At 42.8% G+C, this 22590-nt stretch overlaps 1 protein-coding gene across 4 annotated transcripts in view; it reads left to right on the top strand.

Moving 5' to 3' along the window:
• Positions 1-21926, top strand: part of RTF1 (RTF1 homolog, Paf1/RNA polymerase II complex component) — a 52723-nt gene extending 30797 nt beyond the window's left edge. For all 4 annotated transcript variants that reach the window (XM_059722976.1, XM_059722977.1, XM_059722975.1 and 1 more), the window contains 13 exons: positions 4877-4988; positions 5632-5767; positions 6404-6581; positions 9333-9415; positions 11394-11481; positions 11569-11676; positions 12649-12726; positions 14468-14589; positions 15108-15165; positions 15717-15794; positions 17068-17163; positions 17486-17597; positions 19021-21926. In XM_059722976.1, coding sequence (XP_059578959.1) covers positions 4877-4988; positions 5632-5767; positions 6404-6581; positions 9333-9415; positions 11394-11481; positions 11569-11676; positions 12649-12726; positions 14468-14589; positions 15108-15165; positions 15717-15794; positions 17068-17163; positions 17486-17597; positions 19021-19127 — 1356 coding nt within the window. In that variant the 3' untranslated portion in view covers positions 19128-21926. The remainder of the gene's footprint in view (positions 1-4876; positions 4989-5631; positions 5768-6403; positions 6582-9332; positions 9416-11393; positions 11482-11568; positions 11677-12648; positions 12727-14467; positions 14590-15107; positions 15166-15716; positions 15795-17067; positions 17164-17485; positions 17598-19020) is intronic.
• The last annotated feature ends 664 nt before the right edge of the window (positions 21927-22590 follow it).

The raw sequence follows: 22590 nt of genomic DNA, 5'->3' as shown, positions 1-22590 counted from the left end.
CTGCAACACAGTGGTTTTCTGAGGCTCTCAAAAAATAACAGCGTCTGCGTTGTTCACATTTAATGAGAACGTCACCTTCAAGTCTTAAAATTGCATGCTTACGTGCTATGTGGGCCAAAAGCAGGGTGCAGGGTTCTGTACAATAATTTGTGTGTATGGAAAATGATTAATATTATCCCTGCATCGATTGTTGGCATTTCTTGCCTCTGGGTTGCAGAGAGAAGTATTCTAAAATCCTATCTCAGGTTTTTCTTTTGTTTCTTTCCTACAAAAAAAAGAAAATTGACTTTTTATTATTGTTAAGAATAAAACCTTTTTTTGCCTATATAGCCTCATCTCTTACCTGAGTAACACCCTGTGTGATATAGTACATATATGCTGGTATCCAGGTGCTAGATGGCAGAGCCATTTGATTGTATTTTTCTGCACTTTTGGCCATTCATGTGACTCCGGCCAAGTATGTTTTCCCCCCTCGGGGCTAGTGCTAACATTCTGGAATTCTGACCTGGTTCAGACAGCTGCCAGTTCTTCTCCTTTTTTTTTTTTTTTTTTTTTAAGGCCTGATTTCTCCTCTACCCCCATCCCCCTGCCCTCCTAATTTGCCTGTACAAAAAAGTAACAGCTCTCTGAAGTATGGACTGGGGTGCTCAACCTCCAGCCCACGGGCCAAGTGCAGCAGGCAGAGTCTTGGAACCTGGCCTGGGGGCTCTCCCTGGGTTGGGAAATTTGGTGGTTAAGGGAGGTGGGGCAATACTGCCTCCCGTCCCTGCTGCCAAAATCTCAAGCCCCACTTGGTGGGGTGGAGCTGGGCCAAGAACCACTCTCTGCATGGCCAGATCAGAGCCAAGCCATGCCCCTTTCCCTTCACTGAGCTGGGTTGCGCCCCCTTCTCCCCTTAGGGAAAGGCCATTCCTCCTTCCTTCTGCACAGCCAGGTTGGGGCTAAGCTATACCCTCTTCCTTCCAAGGATCTAAGCTAAACCCTTTCCCCCTGCATGGCTGGTTTGGGGCCAACCCATGCCCCCTTCTCTTCACCTGGCTAAGTTGGGGCTGCCGCACCCTGCCGCCGCCCCCCCCCCGGCAGAGCCAGGTCACACCCCTCTCCCCATCCCTCCAGGGGAGCCAGTTTGGGGCCGGCCCATACTCCCTTCCACCATGCAGCTGGATTAGGGCAGGACTGTGCCCACCCCCTCCCCTTGTGTTCTAGCTGGGGCCCCACTAGATCTGGCTTGCAGAAGGAATGGGTGGTACCCATCTGGCCCACCAGCCAAAAAGCTTACACCCCCCTAGGTTGGACAATATGCAGTCTTGCAGCAATGACAGATTTAAGGTCTACTTATGAACCAAAGTTAAAAATAGGAGCTTTATATCACTGGAAAGAGTGGAGTGTGGCCTGGTCCTACCCTGGCTGAATGGAGGGACCGGGCAGTATACATAGTAGCGTCTTAGATTAGACTGTGATAGGAAAGCCCTTCCTTGTAAGTGGCTCTTGAGAGGCGGATAAAAATTGATGTATGTTCAGTTTTGCCAAGGAGCTTTTGTTTAGAAATTTATAGTGCGAAATATAGTAATTCTTAAATACTAACTTATTGTCGTATAGCATTTTGCTATTTCATAACATAAACCAGCACTATCAAACTCATCTGGTCTGGAAAGCTGGATGAGTAGTATGAAGCCAGTCTACAGGGAAGATGGACCTACAGAATGGGTCCATGCACCAGAGCCAGTGCCTAGGGCCAGTGTCATATGCAGCTGATGTAGCACATACCAGAAACAGTCCAGGGCTTACCCTGGAGCCGGCATGTGGCATATACTGCATGAGGTGTCTGCACTGGACCAGCCCCACACATTGACTTCAGTGCGTGGGGCTGGTCTGTGGGTCCAGTCCAGACTGGTCCCAGAACCAGCACTCAAAGCCAGTCTGGCAGGGTGCCTCATGCAGTATACATCTCAGATTAGCCCTCTGTGCCACATGCAGTGCATACAGTGAGTTCATCCGCATGCAGCACACAACAGCCCTGGTTCAGAACACATATTACAGGCAGCATCTGTGCCAGACTGGTCCCATGTGCTGGCTATGGCACACACGTAGGGTCTGTGGGCTCAACCTGGTCCTGGAACCACCGCATAGCACTCATTCAGCACAGGGCTCCTTACAGCACATGCCAAACCATCTCCACATGCATTTTGTGAAGTTGGGTGCTACCATATGCTATGCCACATGTGGCACATGAGGTTGGTCCAAGACCCATGGGCCAGATCCTAGGACTTCATGAGCCAGATCTGGCCTGTCACCTGTATCTTTGACACCCCAGCATAAACAAAACACTTAGTATCTGGTGTGATAGAAAGGTTTTATACCTAGGTAAGACTATCTTAGTCTGGTCAGTCAGTCATGATTTTGCCTCTGTGGAAGTGGCCATCTGACACTTTCCAAAAACAGTTTTCACATAAAAAGTGTTGTTTGTTTGTTTTTTTTATTGAAAGCATTTGAAAGCATCCCTTGACATGGTAGCGGACCTCCAGATTGGTAGCCATCTGGGGGACAGTGATCACCTAATAATAGAATTCACCATAAGATGGCGAGAGGGTAAGGTAACTAGTAGGGTGAAAGTGCTAGACTTTAGGAAAGCTGATTTCAATGAACTCAGGCGATTTAGTCAAGGATGCACTGCAGAGTAGGAGATTTGAAGAGATGGAAGCCCAAGAAGGGTGGCTGTGCCTTAAGGAAACGATCCTTTGGGCACAATGCAAGATGATCCCCGAGCAAGGCAAAAGAGGGAAAGGGGCCAGGAGGCTTCCCTGGCTGACCAGAGAAATCCAGAGCAGCCTAAGGGACAAAAGGGGAGCACATAAGAAGTGGAAACAGGGAGAGATCACCAAAGATGAATATACCTCCTCTGCTCGTGCTTGTAGGGAGGCAGTTAGACGGGCCAAAGCTACCATGGAGCTGAGAATGGCAACCCAAGTAAAAGACAACAAGAAATTGTTTTTTAGATATATAGGGAGTAAAAGGAAGGCCCAGGGAGGAATAGGACCCCTGCTAAATGGGCAGAAACAATTGGTGACGGACAGGGGGGACAAGGCTGAACTCCTCAATGAGTTCTTTGCCTCAGTGTTCCTAAGTGAGGGGCACGACAAGTCTCTCACTGGGGTTGTAGAGAGGCAGCAGCAAGGCGCCAGACTTCCATGCGTAGACCCTGAGATGGTGCAGAGTCATTTGGAAGAACTGGATGCCTTTAAGTCGGCAGGCCCAGATGAGTTCCATCCAAGGGTGCTGAAGGCACTGGCCGACATCATTGCAGAGCCACTGGTGGGAATATTTGAAAGCTTGTGGCGCACGGGCCAAGTCCCAGAGGACTGGAAAAGGGCCAGCGTGGTCCCCATTTTCAAAAAGGGGAGGAAGGAGGGACCCGGGCAACTATAGGCCAGTCAGTCTCACCTCCATCCTTGGCAAAGTCTTTGAAAAAATTATCAAGGCTCACATTTGTGAGAGCCCGGCAGGACAAATTATGCTGAGGGGAAATCAGCACGGGTTCGTGGCAGGCAGATCGTGCCTGACCAATCTAGTTTCTTTTTATGACCAGGTTATGAAACGCCTGGACACAGGAGGAGGGGTGGATGTCGTATACTTAGACTTCAGGAAGGCCTTCGATATGGTATCCCACCCCATTCTGGTGAACAAGTTAAGAGGCTGTGACTTGGATGACTACACAGTCCAGTGGGTGGCGAATTGGCTGGAGGGTCGCACCCAAATAGTCGTGGTGGATGGGTCGGTTTTGACCTGGAAGGGTGTGGGCAGTGGGGTCCCGCAGGGCTCGGTCCTTGGACTGATACTCTTTAATGTCTTCATCAGTGACTTGGACAAGGGAGTGAAATGTACTCTGTCCAAGTTTGCAGATGACACAAAGCTATGGGGAGATGTGGACACGCTGGAGGGCAGGGAACAGCTGCAAGCAGACCTGGACAAGTTGGACAAGTGGGCAGAAAACAACAGAATGCAGTTCAACAAGGAGAAATGCAAAGTGCTGCACCTAGGGAGGAAGAATGTCCAGCACACCTACAGCCTAGGGAATGACCTGCTGGGTGGCACGGAAGTGGAAAGGGATCTTGGAGTCCTAGTGGACTCCAAGATGAACATGAGTCGGCAGTGTGACGAAGCCATCAGAAAAGCCAATGGCACTTTATCGTGCATCAGCAGATGCATGACGAATAGGTCCAAAGAGGTGATACTTCCGCTCTATCGGGCGCTGGTCAGACCGCAGTTGGAGTACTGCGTGCAATTCTGGGCGCCGCAATTCAAGAGGGATGCGGATAACCTGGAGAGGGTCCAGAGAAGGGCCACTCGTATGGTTAAGGGCCTGCAGACCAAGCCCTACAACGAGAGACTAGAGAAACTGGATCTTTTCAGCCTCCGCAAGAGAAGGTTGAGAGGCGACCTTGTGGCTGCCTATAAGTTCATCACGGGGGCGCAGAAGGGAATTGGTGAGTATTTATTCACCAAGGCGCCCCCGGGGTTTACAAGAAATAATGGCCACAAGCTAGCAGAGAGCAGATTTAGATTGGACATTAGGAAGAACTTCTTCACAGTTCGAGTGGCCAAGGTCTGGAACGGGCTCCCAAGGGAGGTGGTGCTCTCCCCTACCCTGGGGGTCTTCAAGAGGAGGTTGGATATGCATCTAGCTGGGGTCATCTAGACCCAGCACTCTTTCCTGCTTATGCAGGGGGTCGGACTCGATGATCTATTGAGGTCCCTTCCGACCCTAACATCTATGAATCTATGAAATGGTTGCTAATTCTAGCGGATAGCCATATCTTTAGCTTATTTCCGTGAATTACAGCTGGGTATTGAAACATTCTCTGTGTGCATGTTTTAGGTGATGTCACACAATAAAGAGCGACGATCAAAGCGGGATGAGAAACTGGACAAGAAATCTCAGGCCATGGAAGAACTGAAAGCAGAGAGAGAGAAAAGGAAGAACAGAACAGGTGAGTGGAGACTTGTTGCTGGGGTTTCTGTTTTACAAACCTAATGCAAGTTCATATAACTCTTGCTGCTTCTCTCCCATGCATATCCCTTTTCCAGTATGTTAATGTGTTCCAACTCTGTGTGTGGCAAATCATAGCAAACAGCCTCCATTTTTTTTCACTTTTCTTAGTCTTTTGGGTGGGGAGTTTCTTCAAGGGTACCATATGGGAATATTAGTTTGTGATAGCACTGTGTATTTGCTGGGGAGTACACTGAAATCCCAGCTCATGTTATAGTCTGCTGAAAAGTGATTGGTTCCTACCTGCTTGGAGTGTCTGAATTGCGACAGGGGTGAAAGCTAGAATGGTCAAGGTGTTAAGCCTTTTTGAGGAGTGCTATCTTTCTTGCAGAATTAGGAAGGCAGTGATAAGCTCTCAATTCTTATGTATATTGTCACCTCCTTATGTCTTTCTGACTGAATGGGGAACAATGTTTTAAGATAAGTGTTTTATACTTACAGTGATCAACAGAATGGCAGAGTCGATGTAACTGTAGCCTTATATGGTTTCCGGCTTGTGGGCCCGTGGTTTTCGGTTATACTGTCTTTTAAAATTATGCAAAAAATGAACTAGGTAAATCTGAAACTCAATTCTCCTCTTGTAGCCGAGTTGCTTGCAAAAAAACAGCCATTAAAAACCAGTGAAGTGTACTCGGATGATGAAGAGGAAGAAGAGGATGATAAGTCTAGTGAGAAAAGTGATCGTTCATCCAGATCATCCTCATCTGATGAAGAGGAAGAGTAAGTGTTAAAAGCTTACAGAAAAGCCACTTCCCCAAATGTGCTTAAAATACAAACCAAAAATTCCTGTCTGATATGTGACACTGCCTCTTGGCATATATGAAGGCTTTTAGATGAACAACAGCCTTAGATGAATGCCCCCCTGCCTGCCCCAAACTCCTATTAATATGGAAAAGTTCCATGTTGGCATTGTAAAAATGTTGAATGTGAATTGGTTTGTTTAGGAGTCTAGTAATGACAGGATAAGAATCCTAGATCATTGGTTTGTATCCCTTCCAGGTCATTAGTACCTTTTTTTTTTTTTGTGGTTTGGTGACCTCTGCCCAAGGATTAAAGTAATATGGAGAAAGATATCCTTTTGCTTTGAACATAATCTGTGGGTAAGAAGCATCAGAAACTACCTCTCCTATTGTATCTGTTCCGATCTTTGTTCTCCATTGTTTTTTCCAGTGAGCATCTTCCACAAACGCTAATTCTGCCTAAACCGCAGCTTTTTAAGAAGATGAACTAAGTCACTTTTTATAGATATTTTAATTGATGTAAACCAGATACTAACCTCAGCTGAAACCCGTGTGTGTGTGTGGCGCTAATGGTTTTATTTCCCTTCTTTCTCCTGTCTTTCCTTTCGAAAACCAGGAAAGAAGAGATTCCTCCAAAATCCCAGCCCGTATCCTTACCTGAAGAACTGAATAGGGTACGGTTATCCCGACACAAGCTGGAACGCTGGTGTCACATGCCTTTCTTTGCCAAGACCGTTACTGGCTGCTTTGTGCGAATTGGCATTGGAAACCACAACAGCAAACCTGTCTATCGGGTGAGTTTGTCTTCTGGGGTTTGGGCTGCTCCCAACCTCTAGAGATTTGTGATTGCTGAGATCCTAGCATTCACAGCTATGGTTTGGTTTGCCTCTAGAGAAGGAGCCCATATGTATTTTGTTCATTTAAGTAAAGAACCTTTCAGTGTAGGTCAGAGTCTTGCTGCTGCCAGAGTAAGGGAAAAGGTACATTTAAAAAAAAACCCCCACAAAAACCTGAGACCAGGTTGCCAATTAATTAACAGTCAAATTAGGGGTGGCTGAGTCCATACTAAAACAACCTTGATAGCACAGCCTATTCTTCCAACTGTTGCATTGTCTTGTCTTGTCTTTTCAGCATTGAAAATTGTTTTGAGTTCTTGGTATGACCCAGTAAGAAACATCTTGCTCCTCTTTCTTGTAACTTGAGGTCACACCCAAAAGTTTTCCTGATTCATTTGAAAAATAGAGAAATGTTAAGCTTCTTTAACAAACAGTTCCATTATGTCTGTGCTCCTCAGGAAAGGGTAGCTGAGGAAGCACTGATTTTTATTTCTCTGCTTCAAAATTGATAGTAAATCTGTGGATGCCTTTAGGATTTACCACAAAGTGCTTTCCCTGATGAACACTAGGCCTGTGCAACTATTTGGATTCAGATTTGGCCGAAGAACAGTCATTCGATTCGGGTCACTGTCCTGGATCTATTTGACCGAATCAGCTTTGGAAGATTCAGTGCTGATGCAGTGATTCGGATTGGCTGGGGAAAGGCAGGCCAGGCACAGGCAGGTGGCTCTTCCGGCTGTTTCTGCCTCTCCCCCTCCCCGGGCAGGGGGAACCATGAGAGAAGCCCTGATGGCTTCCCTGCCTGGCCCCATCTCCCACCTAGCCTCAGCCTAGTTCCAGCACTTAAGAAAACGAACAAAACCAACCCCGCACTCACGGGACTGGCTGTGGGAGCTCTGGGGCTTCCTGGCAGAGCCCTGCCTCTGATGGCCCCCCTGCCTGGCCCCAGCAGTCCGGGAATTAAAAAAAAAAAAAAAAAAAAAAAAAAAAAAAAAAAAAGCCACACTCACCGGCATTAGCTGTGGGGGTTCTGCAGCCATGTGGCAGAGCCCCCACCCCCAATGGCTGCCCCATTTTGCCCCAGCATCCTGGCAACACCAAAAAAAAAAAAAAAAAAAGAAAAAAAAACGAAAAAAAAAAACCCCATGCTCCACTGTCTCTGGCAGTGGGAATTGAGGGCTCATGGCAGAGCCTGCTGTGCAGAGGGGGGCAGCAGGGATTGCCCCCCCCCCCACCTGGCACCAGCGTGGTAGCTGCCCCATGGATGCAAGCTGGGGCTGAGTGGTGCTGGGCTCTGGCTGACTGCTGGAGCCACCCCAGTTCCCAGGCAGCGCATGGCACCCTGCTGATGGGTCAGCTGCTGCACAGGTGGCAGGCGGGAGGGGCGGTCCCCACTGCTCCATGCTGCACAGAGGAGCTCTGCCATGAGTCCAAAAAAAAAAAAAGGGGGGGGTGCCTGGGGCTGGGCAGGGCAGGCATGGGGCTTTCTCCCATAGCTCCCACAGCTGTTCCTGCCTCTGCCATAGCAGAGGGAGCTGTGGGGGTTCTGCAGCATAGCTCCCGCTCCCTGCACTGCTGTACCCGTATCAGCCCTGGGAACAGGGGCTCTGCCCTGTTGCTGCGCAGGATGCAGGCATGGTAGCACAGAGAGTGGGGGCTGTGCCCTGCTGCTGCTTTCCCCTTCTGCCTGGAGTGAGCTGTGCCTGCCTTCCCCTCCACCCCTGCCCAGCTGGGCAAGCAGCAGCAGGACAGAGCCCCCACTCCCAGCCCTGCTGTGCCCGCCCCCCTCCAACCCGCCCCAGCTGGGCAGCTTGTCCCAGCCCCAATCCCTTCCCCAACCCCAACAGACTTAACCAGCTGGCTGTTTAGTCTATGGCTGAATCTCCGAATCGGCTGAATCTTTTTCCGAAGTTTTTCCAAATCGATTAGAAGCATCCAAATTGATTTGGAGCTTTTATTTGGTCTCCCAATTCGATTTGGATTAGGAGATTTCGTCCCCAAATTGGGCCGAATCTCCTCCGAATTGAATCGGCTACCGAAGCTTCTCACAGCCCTAATGAACACTGGGCAGTGCCATCAAGTTCTAGTTTTCTGAACTCGGAGAAGATTGAGATGATTTAGATCTTTGTTCTCTTGTGTACGATGTCCAGAACACCTGTGGAGAGTAAATTGCCATTCCACTGCTTGTTTGCTGCAGTGACTATGATGGAATAGAAGAGCATTCTCTAAAGTTCCAGTCAAAACCCAGGTGTGATAGAGTGGTTGAGTTTAATATGATGTGCAACACTGTGTTGTTTTTATCTCCCTCTACAAGCTACTTTAATTGCAACCAGCATGGGTAATTGAAAATATATTAGAAAATTAAGGAGGCTACACCTAATAATGAGAGCAAAATTGAAATGTAAAAAGTGCATACATATTTTGGAGATGGTACAATTTCCCAAGTAGGTCTTTTCAGGAATGAGTTGCTTGTAGTAAAAGAATGAATATGAACCTATAGGAAACAACAATTCCAGTACCTCAGAACAGGAAGAAACCTTCAATATAGGTTAACATTAAATTGGTCTGTGACATCTAGTCAGAACAATAATTGGAATAAGCTTGGCCTCAAGTGGGGAAGGTGTAAAGCACATAACCGTGTGGCCAAAAAATTATATGAAGTTAATGCTCAAAGTCTTCTCTCTTCCAAATCTTTCTCCAATTGTGCAGGTTGCTGAAATAACTGGTGTTGTAGAAACTGCAAAAGTTTACCAGCTTGGAGGCACCCGAACAAACAAGGGATTGCAGTTACGGTAAGATGTCAGAATAGTTTTAATATTGGGTAATGTATTTGTCCTCTTATGGCATGTAAATATTTCTTGTGTGATATAGGCTGGGAGCTAAAATTCAGAGTGGTTCTGTTATCACACCATAATTGTTAGTACATTCTTCCCTTTTAATAATAAGGAGATGGCATGCAGCTTGTGGTGAAGGCTCCTGCCTCATGCATCCTTGATCTCTGAAAATTCAATTGGGGATTGCTGGAGCAAATATATCTGCTATGGTGACCTGTATTCCTTTCCTCTCCTCCACCACCAAATGTGGCAGTGGGAAAATTTTTTTCCTTTTGGCAAAAGCATCACACGGATTATTGTGTTGCACTGCGTGAACAGCAAGTGGTAGGTGGACAGAGGCCACATCAGGTCTCCCTGTCAAGCACTTATGTCCCCCATTTAAAGATTGTGAGGCAGTCTGATAGTGTGGTGGTTGTATGAATTTGCACAACATTCTGAGGTAGGAAAACAAGACCAGACATTGATCTGATTCTCCCACATATTTGGAGAGTGGCTATTGGTTCAGGTTTTCAGTAATATACCTTCTAAAAATATATGCATTCACACCTGTAATGACAGTAAAAAGCTTGGCCACCAAGACTGTGGAGAGAGCTTTCTGCAGGGTAGATAAAAATTAATGGTTTTTTAAAAATTGAATCAGATTTTTATTTAATGTGTATTTTTGATTTTTTTTGTTAAGATGCTTTTTGGGGAAAAAAACATATATAGTTTTAATTTAAGATATGTTAAAGCTCAAAGAGATCATCATGAAATAGGGATTATAAATTCTAATTATATACTATTTGAGACAGTATATTCAGGTAACATTTTTAGAAAAGTTTTTTTTTTTTTTTTTTATAAATGGGTCACAACAGGCCATGGACTATATATTAGGGTCCCAATCTTATGAGGTTCTCAGAGGCTTCTCTATAGATTAGTAAAGATTTAAAAAAAAACACTCTACCCAATGGGACTCAGTGCTCAGTCTAGAAGACCCGATTTAAGCATCTCTGTAATGCTTAGTTTCAGTTCTCAAATTGTGGATTTCTCTCTCCAGAGATAACATCCTTGTTAACGCCAGTATATGGAGATGAGATAATAGACCTAATTACCTACCCATCAGCCCTCTTGTCTCTCTGCAAGTTCATGTACACAGAGTCAAGCCTTTACCTCTCTCTAAAGTGCAGAGTTTCAAGAAGTTAAATGAATAGAGGATATCAAACAAGAACATACTTTTTGTAGAAAATGATGATTAAATCAAGGCTTCTTGACCACTGATTTAAATTGTGATTTGCCTCATGATTTAAATAGATTTGATTTAAATCAAATCCATCCTGGCTTTTTGCATTAATGGGATGTTTTACCAAGGCAACTTGCCTCCCCAACTGTAAAGATTGTCTGGCACTTGGATTGCTATATAAGATGCTCAACAGAACAGAATACTTGAGGAACCTGGGGAATTCTAGGTGCTGGCCAGCTGGTGATATGACTTCATTTGATTCAGAAATTAGAACCAGGCTGGCTCCTGCACTTATCATTTAGGACAGTATAATTCAGTCTTAACACGTCACTTATCAAACATAAGAATGCAGGAGAGTCTTTTTGTATTAGTGGATTGTGCTGAATATTGTCAAAGAGCTTTAAAGCTGTTTGGAGGAGAAGTTGGTCTGTTGAAGCTTGTGCTTATATAAACGAGGTGATTGTCAAAACCTTCACACACCTAAAACATGCCTGCCAAATAGAAATGTAGATTTGAGGAGGACTGCTTTGCCACAGATTGTGGGAATTTGGGAATGGAGATGAGCACCCTGAAGTCCATTCAACTGGCAATGGAGGGCATTGAACCTCTTTTTTCTATTTGTGGACCCAAGTTATTGACTTCCATTCAGTAGGCGGGCACAGCACAGTGTTGGTTGGCACCTGGGTATATATTGTTCCTCTTCTTCCTTTTTTGCAGGCATGGCAATGACCAGCGTGTATTTCGTCTAGAATTTGTCTCAAATCAGGAATTTACTGAAAGTGAGTTCATGAAGTGGAAGGAAGCGGTAAGTTTGACCAGGTTGATTCTGTTCCTAGTAACTCTGTCAAGGATGTTCTGAGTGGAAAATGATCCTCACCCTCTCTGTATTTAGATGTTCTCTGCTGGGATGCAGCTGCCCACGCTAGATGAGATCAACAAGAAGGAAGTGTCCATTAAGGAAGCTCTCAACTACAAATTTAATGATCAGGACATTGAAGAGGTAAGTAAACTGACTATGCTTTTAGTTTGGGGGTCTTTAAAATGGGATGTCCTGGAGCAATGATTCTCATTCACAGTACTGCAGCACCCTGGGGTGCTGTGAGGTTTATAACTGCAGTGAAGTGCCACTCAGTATTTGCTGTGTTGTGTGTGCAAACACCTACATGTGATTTGCAAGATAAGCCCAGAGATTTCAAATAGGAATCCATATTGTCTAAAACATACCACAACCTGTTGTGTTCTTTCTGAGTTACTACAGAAGAATTACTCTATTACTTTCCCATAGTCAAAAAATGAGTGAAAGCTAAAAACTGATACTTTGAAGGGTGCCTTAAGTCTACTGAGGTTGAGAAACACTGTTCTAAAGGGAGGCTGAGGTGGTTGGTCAGAGAGAAGAATCTGCCTACAGCAGAGATCTTGTGCTTCCAAACTAAAGTGATTCTGAATCTTTACTTGGGGAGAGAGAAAATGATACAAGATGACAAAATTAAGTGGAATGACCGAGGTGGGAAGAGTAGTGCAGGAGTCTTAACTGGATCTGTTGTTCAATGCACTCTTTTTTTTTTTTTGCCTTACTTAATCCTCTGAGTCCTGCTCATAACTTGTACTTGTGACATAGCCTGGCAGAAGTTCCTTAATTTTGTTCCTGTTCTGAGCACAGAACTCTAATATCCATCCCCTGAACAGTTACTTGCATAAATAGTCACACAAATTGTCTGCCAGTGTTTCAGCTCTTATTATCTTGACTAATGACACCAAATCTTATTTCATAATTTATAGATCATATGTAGAATAAATGCTTGTTGTCTGGTACAGTAATGAATGAAGGCAAGAGCATTGAAATAAAAGGTCTGTGGGCAGTAAATATCCTCTGTTTGAAACTCACTGCCTCTCATCTGTAGTATCAAGGTGCTATAAAATAAATTTTGTTATAACTTCCACTACTTTGCTTTTTGCTCTTCATGTTTTGTAGATTGTGAAAGAGAAAGAGAGGTTCCGAAAAGCCCCTCCCAACTATGCCATGAAGAAAACTCAGCTACTAAAGGAGAAGGTGAGAAGGATATGGTGATACAGTAGACCCCCAATTTACACGATTCTGACTTGTGCATGTCTCTCGTTTACGCGATTTTTTTTTTTTTTTTTTTTATTAGCGTCTGGGCTGGAAAATGCCCCATGAGATGTGCATCATTCGCGTATATATGCAAGTGCTCGCGAGCATTCACGTATATACGCAAACGTTTGTGAGATTTGCAGGTGGAATCAAGCAGATCTGTGCCTCCATTGGATCTGTAGCGGCATCTCAAGATGTATAGGCAAGATGCTAGACGTGCCTCCTAAAGCGATTCTGTTGAGAAAAGGGGGGAAAAAAGCTATGACTGCATTATGTCTGGGGTACTCAACACCTCACTATTCTGTTATTTCCTATGGGGAAAGTTGTCCCGATTTACGCAAATTCGACTTAGGCGAAATTTCCCCCGGAATGCAATACTCTTATAAATTGGGGGTCTACTGTACTTGTAACCTTTAAGGTAAAGGTCTGTGACTTGAAAAATCAAGGTTAGTTTGGATGGTTGTGATGAGCTAGAGCCCGGTTTAAATCTCTAATGAGACACTAATCTGCGTCACAGAGATGGTGGTCAGCAACTGTCCTAGCTATCCCTTTCCTTGTCCTCTGAGTAAGGAGCTTACAGTTTGGTTGTAGAAGCACACTTTCTTCTTTATTGCTGTTGTGTGCTGTTTTGAAAACTGCGAGTTAGTATTCTATCTGGTGAAGAGTCAGTGGGTATCTCCTCTCTTCTGGACTAGTGACATGATCATGCTTCTCCCCCTCCCCTTGTGGCCTCCTGTTCAGATTTCTGTTGAATATAGAAGACTTGGGAATGTATTAACTGTTTTGATGGCTCTTTTTATTTTGGAGATTAAAAAAAAAAGTGCTAACAAGTTTTCTATGCTATGGAAAAACCTGCTTAGTTTTCTCACTAAGTTTGTCTCAAACACGTGAAAGTGAGGAGTTCAGGCCTATTTACTCTGTTCAGGCCAGTCCCAGGGTGTGCAAAATGTTTATAGTTTGCCTATTTAATAAAACTCAGTTGTGCACAAAGGACATCCAGCAGGCTCGTTTTTTCTCTCTGAAAGGATGTCATTGCTGTGTATGGCCATGAGGTGGCAGAATAGGTTAGTTGCATGCAACAGATGGATTTAAACTCAATCCCTTGTTGAGTTGATGTTCAGAACTGCAGTAGTTTTCAGTCCGTTTCCTGTACTACTGGCAAGAATGGGTTTTAATTAGAGTTGTGGCTCTCTCTTCTGGACTAATAAAAAATGAGCTCCTTTTTGTCCTGTCCTTAGAGGTAAAAGTGTATGCACTTGAAGTACTGTATTTACCTGAATCCAAGATGACTCTGAATTTAAGATGTACATGTAAAATTAATAAATTTTGTTATAATTTTATACACATCCCCACATGCCATTGTGGGTCTCCCATGCTCCCCTTGCTGCAAGCCCACTCCTTTACCACATAAGCTACTCCAGCCTGGGACAAGCAGTGGCTCAGCGTCAGCTTTGGCCCCGAGCCCAGGATCGAAGCCAGAGCTGAGCTGCCACCTGCCCTGGGCTAATACTCAAGTCTAAGATGAGGCTTTTTTCTCCCCATATTCATTACGGGGGTGAGACCTCAGCTTGGATTTGAGTAAATATGGTAGAACTGGCTAGATGACTTAAAGGTTTATCTATAATTTCTGTGACTAGCTTGATGGAGGTAAATTGTCTAACAAATTGCTGTTTGGTTGAAGGCCATGGCTGAGGACTTGGGGGACCAAGATAAGGCAAAACAGATTCAAGACCAACTTAACGAACTAGAAGAGAGAGCAGAAGCCCTGGACCGCCAGCGAACAAAAAATATTTCTGCAATCAGGTAGGTCCATATATGTCATTTCAGAAAGGAAATTGTCTTAACAGAAAAGCAACAGAAGGGGGAAACCATGGACTAATTCTTAGTGACTTGGAAGCAAGAGTTTTGAGCGTGATATCTTTTGATATAATCATCGTTTTTGAGGGTTAACCAATGGCATGTTTGAGATTTTTAGATTTAAACAAGCTTTCAGGTATCATAGTACCCTTCCTCAGGTGACTTGCAAGTTCTTATCCTTCCTTCCTTGTATATATACCTGGGTTGCTATGTGCACTACCCGCGTCCTTGCCATTTCTCTCCACTTGGTCATATGTGATATTTGCAGTTTCTGCTTGTCAGACATGGACACATTTTTCAAAGTGCCTTAAGTAAAGGGGTGTCTGCCAGAAGCTAGCGCTGATAAGAGCAAATTATCACACTGATGCTGAGAAAATGCTATTTATGGTTTTGTTGCATTTTTTACTGTTAAATAACTGTGTTACTATACTTGGGCTTTTTTCCCCCCAAAATCTTTCTTTTAGTTACATCAACCAGAGGAATAGAGAGTGGAACATTGTGGAGTCCGAGAAAGCTCTTGTGGTAAATAATGCTGAAACAGTACTTTGCGGGGATGGGGAGGGATGTTAATTACATGAGGAGGCTTTTCCACTTTTTTAATTTACTCCTTTGTCTGTTTAGAAAACAAAGCATAGAAAAGTGGTATCACTTTAAAGAAGGCATTTAACCATCCACTGATCAGCTCTATTCCCAGTAGGTTTCTCTGGAGTTAGTAATACTGGCATAACATATTATTTGTGTTGCCTAGGACAGGAGCCAGAGAACAGACGTGAGAGGATAAAATAATAAGGAAATGTATTCTCTTTGTGTTCTTTATCCAAGGGAAGTTAATCATTTTAATGCTCACTTAAGCCTCATGTTCCTTGAGCGGAATGTAAATGTTCTATTCATACTGTACTTCATTGGATACAAGACCGACAGTCTTGAGTGCAAGACTTTGGTGATCTCTAATACTGTCTTCTCACCTTGACATTGTGTTATGGCTAAATTGTGTGTAAGGGATGCAAGTTTTATAAAAGGCCAAAGACCTTATGGGAGCTAACTCTACAACACTATATTTGTTTCTTCTATAGGCCGAAAGTCACAGTATGAAAAACCAGCAAATGGACCCCTTTACTAGGCGACAGTGCAAACCTACGATAGTCTCGAATGTGAGTATAACTTTGAAGTCAGTCCAGGGCAGCCGGAGGAAAATATGGGCTAGTGCACAGTCAGTGTTTTTTATCCTTTTCTTCTTAATGGCATAGCCATGAAAGAATACTGAGAGCAGAGTTGTCCAGGTACCATAATAATAGATCAGGTCATTCTTGGCCTGAGTACATAAGGCCTCTGTTAAGATCTACTGTAACTGAACAGAAGGAAGAAATAGTATAGTTCATTATTAATTAGATTTTGCCAAGAAGATTATTGATCTACACACACACACACACACACACACACACACACACACACACACACACACACACACACGAGGAGAGATGGTTCTTTGAACTTAATTAGCAAATTACTTGACTTCAGGAAGATGAGCTGTTTTAGTTGTAAGTTCTGTTATGGAACACCAGTGTAAGTTTTAGACCTAAATATGGTTAGTGGATTGTGTGTTTCCTAACGCATCTCAAGGACTCTGTCTTTGAAAGGAGTGAAGCTGGAGAGGATCCATAGTTTGTGGGCAACTCAACAGGAACTTCCAATGCAATGCTTTGGCAAAAAGGGCTAATGTCATCCAAGGAAGAATATGGTTAGGAATAGGGGTTTAGGAAGAAGTAGTAAGGTTAGGAATAAGGGTTTGGTGTTTTTTAAACCTTTGTATGCAATATTGGTAAAAACCAGTCCTTGATTACTGTGTATGGTGCTAGGTCAATATCTTTAAAAAGCATGTTGGCAAATTGGAGGTGGTGCAGAAAAGAGCTACAAATAATTGAAGGGATGAAGAAAATGTATTGCATTCAAAGAACAAGGTGTAAGCTCTTTATGAAAGAGAGGCTCAGGTGAGGACATTGATGCTGAGTAAAAATACCTTCCCAGGGAAACACGTACTGAAGAACTGTTTAATCTAGCAGAAAATAGTATAGTCAGAACCAGTGGCTGGAAGCTGAAGCCAAGCAAATTCAAATTAAACTGTCTGTTTTTTAACTGATGAAAATGATTTGGCCATTGGAACAAACTACCAGGTGACAGGCTTTGATTTCCATCTCTTGATTTGTAAAACAAAACTGGATACCTTTCTATGAGACTTTTAGCAGAGCCTGAGTTATTAGGCCCAGTTCAGGGGGCAACTTTGTGAAACTTAATCATTTGTAATATATATGGAAAGCGAGGCAGCTGTTCTCTAAACCCTCATGAAAGTAAGCACTTTGGATGTTAATGTTCAAGGGCAGGTCTTGTATGGAAATGCATTATCTCACTTTTTTTTCTTGCTCACAGTCCAGGGATCCTGCTGTCCAAGCTGCCATTCTTGCCCAACTAAATGCAAAATATGGATCCGGTGTATTACCGGATGCTCCAAAGGACATAAGCAAGGCAAGTATCCATTTTTGCTAGTCTTACTTTTTTCACCTCTGCCTTGTCTCTTCTCACTGAGAATCCTGTAATTCTGTGTGCCTGTGTGTGTATGCATGTACATACATATGTATAGTCCTACTTTAGTAGTAGTCCTCAACAGGACAAACATTTCTGCAAGTAAAGGAGAAGAACTTGACCTTTCTTGGGGAATGGAAGCCGTCAGTCATGGGAGTAGAGCGAAGCTTACCTGACTATAGCAATGATTATTAAAAACTATTTCATTTGAGGCTCTGACTACCTTCTCTGATTTGGGCTAGTTATTAATCTGTTTACATTTCAGGGTCAGGGAAAGGACAAAGACATGAACTCTAAATCAGCCAGTGATCTCTCAGAGGATCTGTTCAAAGTGCATGACTTTGATGTGAAAATTGATCTCCAGGTTCCCAGTTCAGGTAGGTTTTTATTATATGGGGAAGAGTATCCTTCCTTCCCATACTGCCCCCCCCCCTCCTCCCCCCCCCCAAGAAATGCATGAATTGGGATTACACATCTGGTTGGGACTTGCTACTGCCTGGTTCAGAAGCAGACATGGGAGCACAATTCAAATGCTTTGTGCTATACTGATGCCTAATACCTTGTACAGAAGTTGCTGTATTGTAGAGATATATTTGTGCCTTTACTAGTAATATACATCATGAAATAGACTTTAGGTTCAACAGGGCATTAGTCTAACAGGTAAGAGGAGAAGATGTTAATTGAACTAGTCTGCTAGCAGTTTCATTTTCAGTCTTTCCCATCCTTTTTTGTGTTCAAGTGCCAGTGCTGGCACTTGAGATCTACGAGAAGATGAAGTTTGGCTCCTGTCTCAAAGAATTTGGAGTCTGAACAAATAATAATTTTTATAAGGGGTGGGGGAGTGTTTTGGATGTAATATAACAGTGTGATCCACTAGTGAGGATAATTTTGCATCGCCGTTGGAAGGAGGACTAGAGCTAAATGAGTCTTTTGAATGATTACTGTTTGTCTGATCCAGTACAGCACTTACTACATTCCTAAGAAATAACTTCAGGAGGAAAATGGAGAAAACAATAAAGTTCTGGGAGACTAGATCTGGTGTAAAAGGGGGATTCCAGGCATATGGACAGTGTAGAAGAAGTCAGAAGGGGAAGAGTAGGACATATGCTAAAAGGTTAGTGAAAATAATGGGTGAAAGAGGAAACCTAAAGATAAGAGCCAGAGCCAAGCCAAGGCTAGGTATGTAGGAGCCTGAAAGGCATGGCAAGATGTTTAAACTTTGTGTGAGTAGAGAAGCCAGTGCATGGATTTGAAATACGGCTAGATTTGCTCAGAGTAGATAAAGTTTTTGGGGCAGTATTTTCAGCATCATTGTTCTAGATGGCAAGGAATAATACCCTGTCCAGTCCCCTGTTATCCTTGGAGTAGAGATGTGTAGAAAACTAGACTAGTTCATCCCCTTGTAAGATCTGTTCTGTGTGCTTGCCATATATTCATGTGACAGTTGTCTTTCAGAAATGTCCCTGAATAATACCTGAAATTAATATTCACATGGCTGTTGCACAGGCTTTGTATAGAATAATTTCTTTTGTAAATGGAAGACTTGGCAATGAGTAGGTCTAAGACGTGTAAAGACAAAATTGTACATACCTACCTTGAAAGACTTGTGACTGAACATTGCCCATAATAAATGGCAAATGCTGCATTGTTTTGCACAGAAGCCAAGACATAGGTTCCAAGGTGAAGTTATCACAGAGAAGCTTATTTTTAGTTTGTGGCAGGTAGGGCTTGCAGTTTCTTCCTCTCTGTAGTTGGTTATTGCCATCCAAAAAAACATTCTTTTCTCTTATCCTCCTACAGAGTCTAAGACACTGGCCATCACTTCTAAGGCTCCACCAGCAAAAGATGGTGCCCCTCGGCGATCACTGAACCTGGAGGACTACAAAAAAAGGCGGGGGCTTATTTGAGCGTACCCACTCCGCTGCTTCTGATCCTGCATGCTCCATGATGATGTCCTACCTTTTTTCTTCCTCCCTTTTCAGTTTCCTCTTCTGGGTTGGAGCAGCAATGGAGCTGGGAAGAGACTCTTTAAAACTGCCAGTCATTTGTAACATAAATCATTTGACTATTTACTGTATAGACCTCCCTTCTTGCCCTTTCCTCCTGTCCCCTCACAAATGTGGATCTGTGCTATTTGGGGTTCTCCCACTTTTTAGGTTTTTTCCTTTTTTTGAGGTTTTTTTTTTCTTTGTTATTTTTGTTTTAATTTTGTTGATGCAGCTCGTTGGTCCACTCAGTGTTCAGTATTAGCCTGAAGTCTGGATTTCCGTAGGAATCTCTTTGGTGGTTGCAGCATCAGCATTTGATGATCTCCCCTTGCATACCACCACAGACATGGTGAATAAACATCGGCACAAGACCTTTGTGGCTGGAAAGGTCATCTGCACTTTCTTCCTCCTCTTCTTCCTCCTTGCTCCTAGCTCTGGAGAAGGGAATCTCCAAAAACTGGCTTAGGTTCAAAGTGTAAATTTTTTTGGGAGGGTTATGTGACTTTTTTTCAGGTGTTTTTTATCATTTTTAAGCTGCAGTACTATTTGTATCTGTCTGTCACGGTTCTTTACGGCTGTTTTGAATTTCTACCAGCTGTACTTGAGCATCTAAAATTGCAAGAAAGAAACTCATTAAATGTGATTCTTACTAAAATGGCCTGGGTGGTATAGCTGTTTAACCTGCACATTCCCCTTTTTACTCTCACTTACCTGATGAGACAAGTGCACAATCTATCTGTAGTACATCTGGTCTCTTGCCACAGCTGAGCGGAGTAGCTCCCTTTGGGATGCCCCTGGACACTCACTGAATGGTCTTTCATTTCTTCTACAAATCCAAGAAATCCTTCAATCTACGTTTATCATGTCAAATTTATCTTCACCAGGCTTCAACTCATTTGTGTGGTTTCTGGGTTATTTTTTATTGGGGGGAGGGAGATGTGGGGAGGCTTTTTTATTCCCTCCCCCTTTTTTCTTTCAACAATTTTAAACTTGGGTTAAAAAAATTCGTTTGCGTTAAGGGAAAGGGGAAGAGCACAGTAGAAACCTAACTGAAAATGAGGGCAGTTGCTGATGCACATTTTATATATATATATAAAGTTGGTAAACGTGCAGTAAAACACTAGCACAATGATTGTATGGCTTTATGGAATGCTTGCCCAGAAATAAGATGACAGCTTGATAATCTCTCAGGTGTAAAAAAAAAAAAAAAAAAAAAATCAAATTGTAAATATAAGTGGCATTTCACAAATTGCTTTTCAAAACAAAACTCAACTGAATCTATGGAACAAAGCTAAATTAAGAAAATAAAACGGCATTAGCGGCCTAACAATTCACAAAGGTTCCTATTCAGATAAGCATGCAAACTTGTAACTTCTATTCAAGGTGATACTGAAAGAAGTGGTGTTCTTCTGTACTGGGGTCTGAAAGTTAGAAGAACCCGACATTCTTGGAATGCCATAGCATTAGTATTTCCCAAAAAGCCACGCACCGTGGTTATTTTTAGACCGCGTCTGACTCTGATTTGCTAGATCCTTTAATGGAATTTTAATCTAGTTCATATATTTAATTTCCTTTTGTTATTTTTTTAATGGTAGTTTTAAAGAAATGTGACTGTGTGAAATCTGACGCAATGAACTGTGTATACAAAATTAGCCTTTTTAGTAGATGAGCAGTTCTTGTCTACTACGTAAACAAATGAGGGGCTTATTTACTAGATAGTCCATAGTGCTGGAACTCTTGTGTGGACTATTCTGTAAATATACAATCCTAGATTTGTTTGCTTGCCCATCAGTAGCAGCTTCTCTGGAGCTGTAGGCTCTCACTTCCATATGTACTTTCAATTTTTTTTCTTTTAAGAAAGTGGATTTATGAAATCTGCCATTTGACTTCATAGTAAACCTCAGTATCCACTATGTAGATATGCTTTTTGTTTGTTTGTTTGTTTTGGCTTTGCAGCAGCTTCAGTAGTGTTACAGTTGTGTAACAAAGCCCTCAAACATAATTTTCAGTAGCCAATTTCCAAAATATCAGCCCTTCTGACACTTACCGGAAATAACTTGTAAAATCATGCATTGCAGAATGTGAATTGCCCACAAACGTTACCCAGAACTGAGGTTCAACAAGTGACCACTCTAGTAAACTTAATCCATAAATGGAGTATTTTTTTAATATGGTTGCACTTACGTTGTTTTATTGTAGAGCAAATTTTTATGGCTGAGTTACAAACAAAGAAATACTCTTTATAATCAAAATGTTGATGAGACCCTTTGATGCTTTAAATGGTTTGCTCCATTTCCTTATCCTTCCTTAGTAGAGTTTATTACATTGAAGAGGAACACACAGGAGTTTAATGTGCAGAATTGTGGAGTGGTTATGACCTAATCATCGCAGTCATCAACTACTAATTGCGGTTCCTCCGAGAGTTACTAGAGATTCTGCTGAAATATTGTTTCTAACTAAGTGAATAGCCAAGGAATCATTATATTCAAACCACTTATGAGAAAAATGCATCAAGAGGGAGTACTCATTTGAGTAGTTACAGAACGAATTGTGTAAGAATCTTTCTTTTTACTTTTTAAGTGCATGTAAAGGTGAGTGACTACACCTCCCACCATTAGGGAGGGATTGATTTGTTTGCTTTGTTTCACTTGTGTCCTAGCATAGTTCATTACAAATGTACAGACTTCTATAAATAAACTTGGTTTGTTGGTTTAATAAGGTTGATTATGTTTATCCCTTGATATGAGGTACCTGGAACCTGTGCATTTTCCTGGATCTTATGATTTGTCTATATCAACTTAATGACCCAAAATATCAATATTGTAAAATACCTATTAAAAAGAGCAGCTGTTCTGGGGAAGAGTAGGGCATTTCTGGGCTGCTCCATTGCTTAGCACATCAAAATCAAGTGGAGTGGCCTTTTTAATGATATAATTGTCTAAGCCACTTGGAGGGTGAGGAGCCACTTAAAGGGTTATTTATTTATGATCTATGTCTTTCTGTTGTCCCTTACTCCAGAACCAAATTTATGTTAATTCCATAAAAGAGAGAACTTCTCCAGTCTCTTCAGTAGTTTCACATCTGACAAATTAAGGTTAGGGAAACTGTCAAAAAGGATTGCACATCCTTGAATTGTTCTTTAGTTTTATGCTCCCTGCCCTTTTCTCTATATTTGTATGGAACATCTGTAGCAAGAAGAGATCTGTGCTTGGAGGAAAATCAGAATACATCTGTTGCTCAAGTCCGTTCTTATACCATCTCTAGTTAGAATTTCTTTTGAAACTATTCTGCACAAAACTATTCTTTATGATAGGAGGCTAGTGGATGTGCAAAATACTTATTGATTCAAGAATCTGAGAGGTCTTTAACAGAGAATGTATTT

This window comes from Alligator mississippiensis, chromosome 2 (genome assembly GCF_030867095.1).
Source record: "Alligator mississippiensis isolate rAllMis1 chromosome 2, rAllMis1, whole genome shotgun sequence".
Classification (NCBI taxonomy): Eukaryota; Metazoa; Chordata; order Crocodylia; family Alligatoridae; genus Alligator; species Alligator mississippiensis.
Note: the sequence above shows the minus strand (reverse complement) of the source record. Positions and strands in the feature narration are given on the sequence as shown.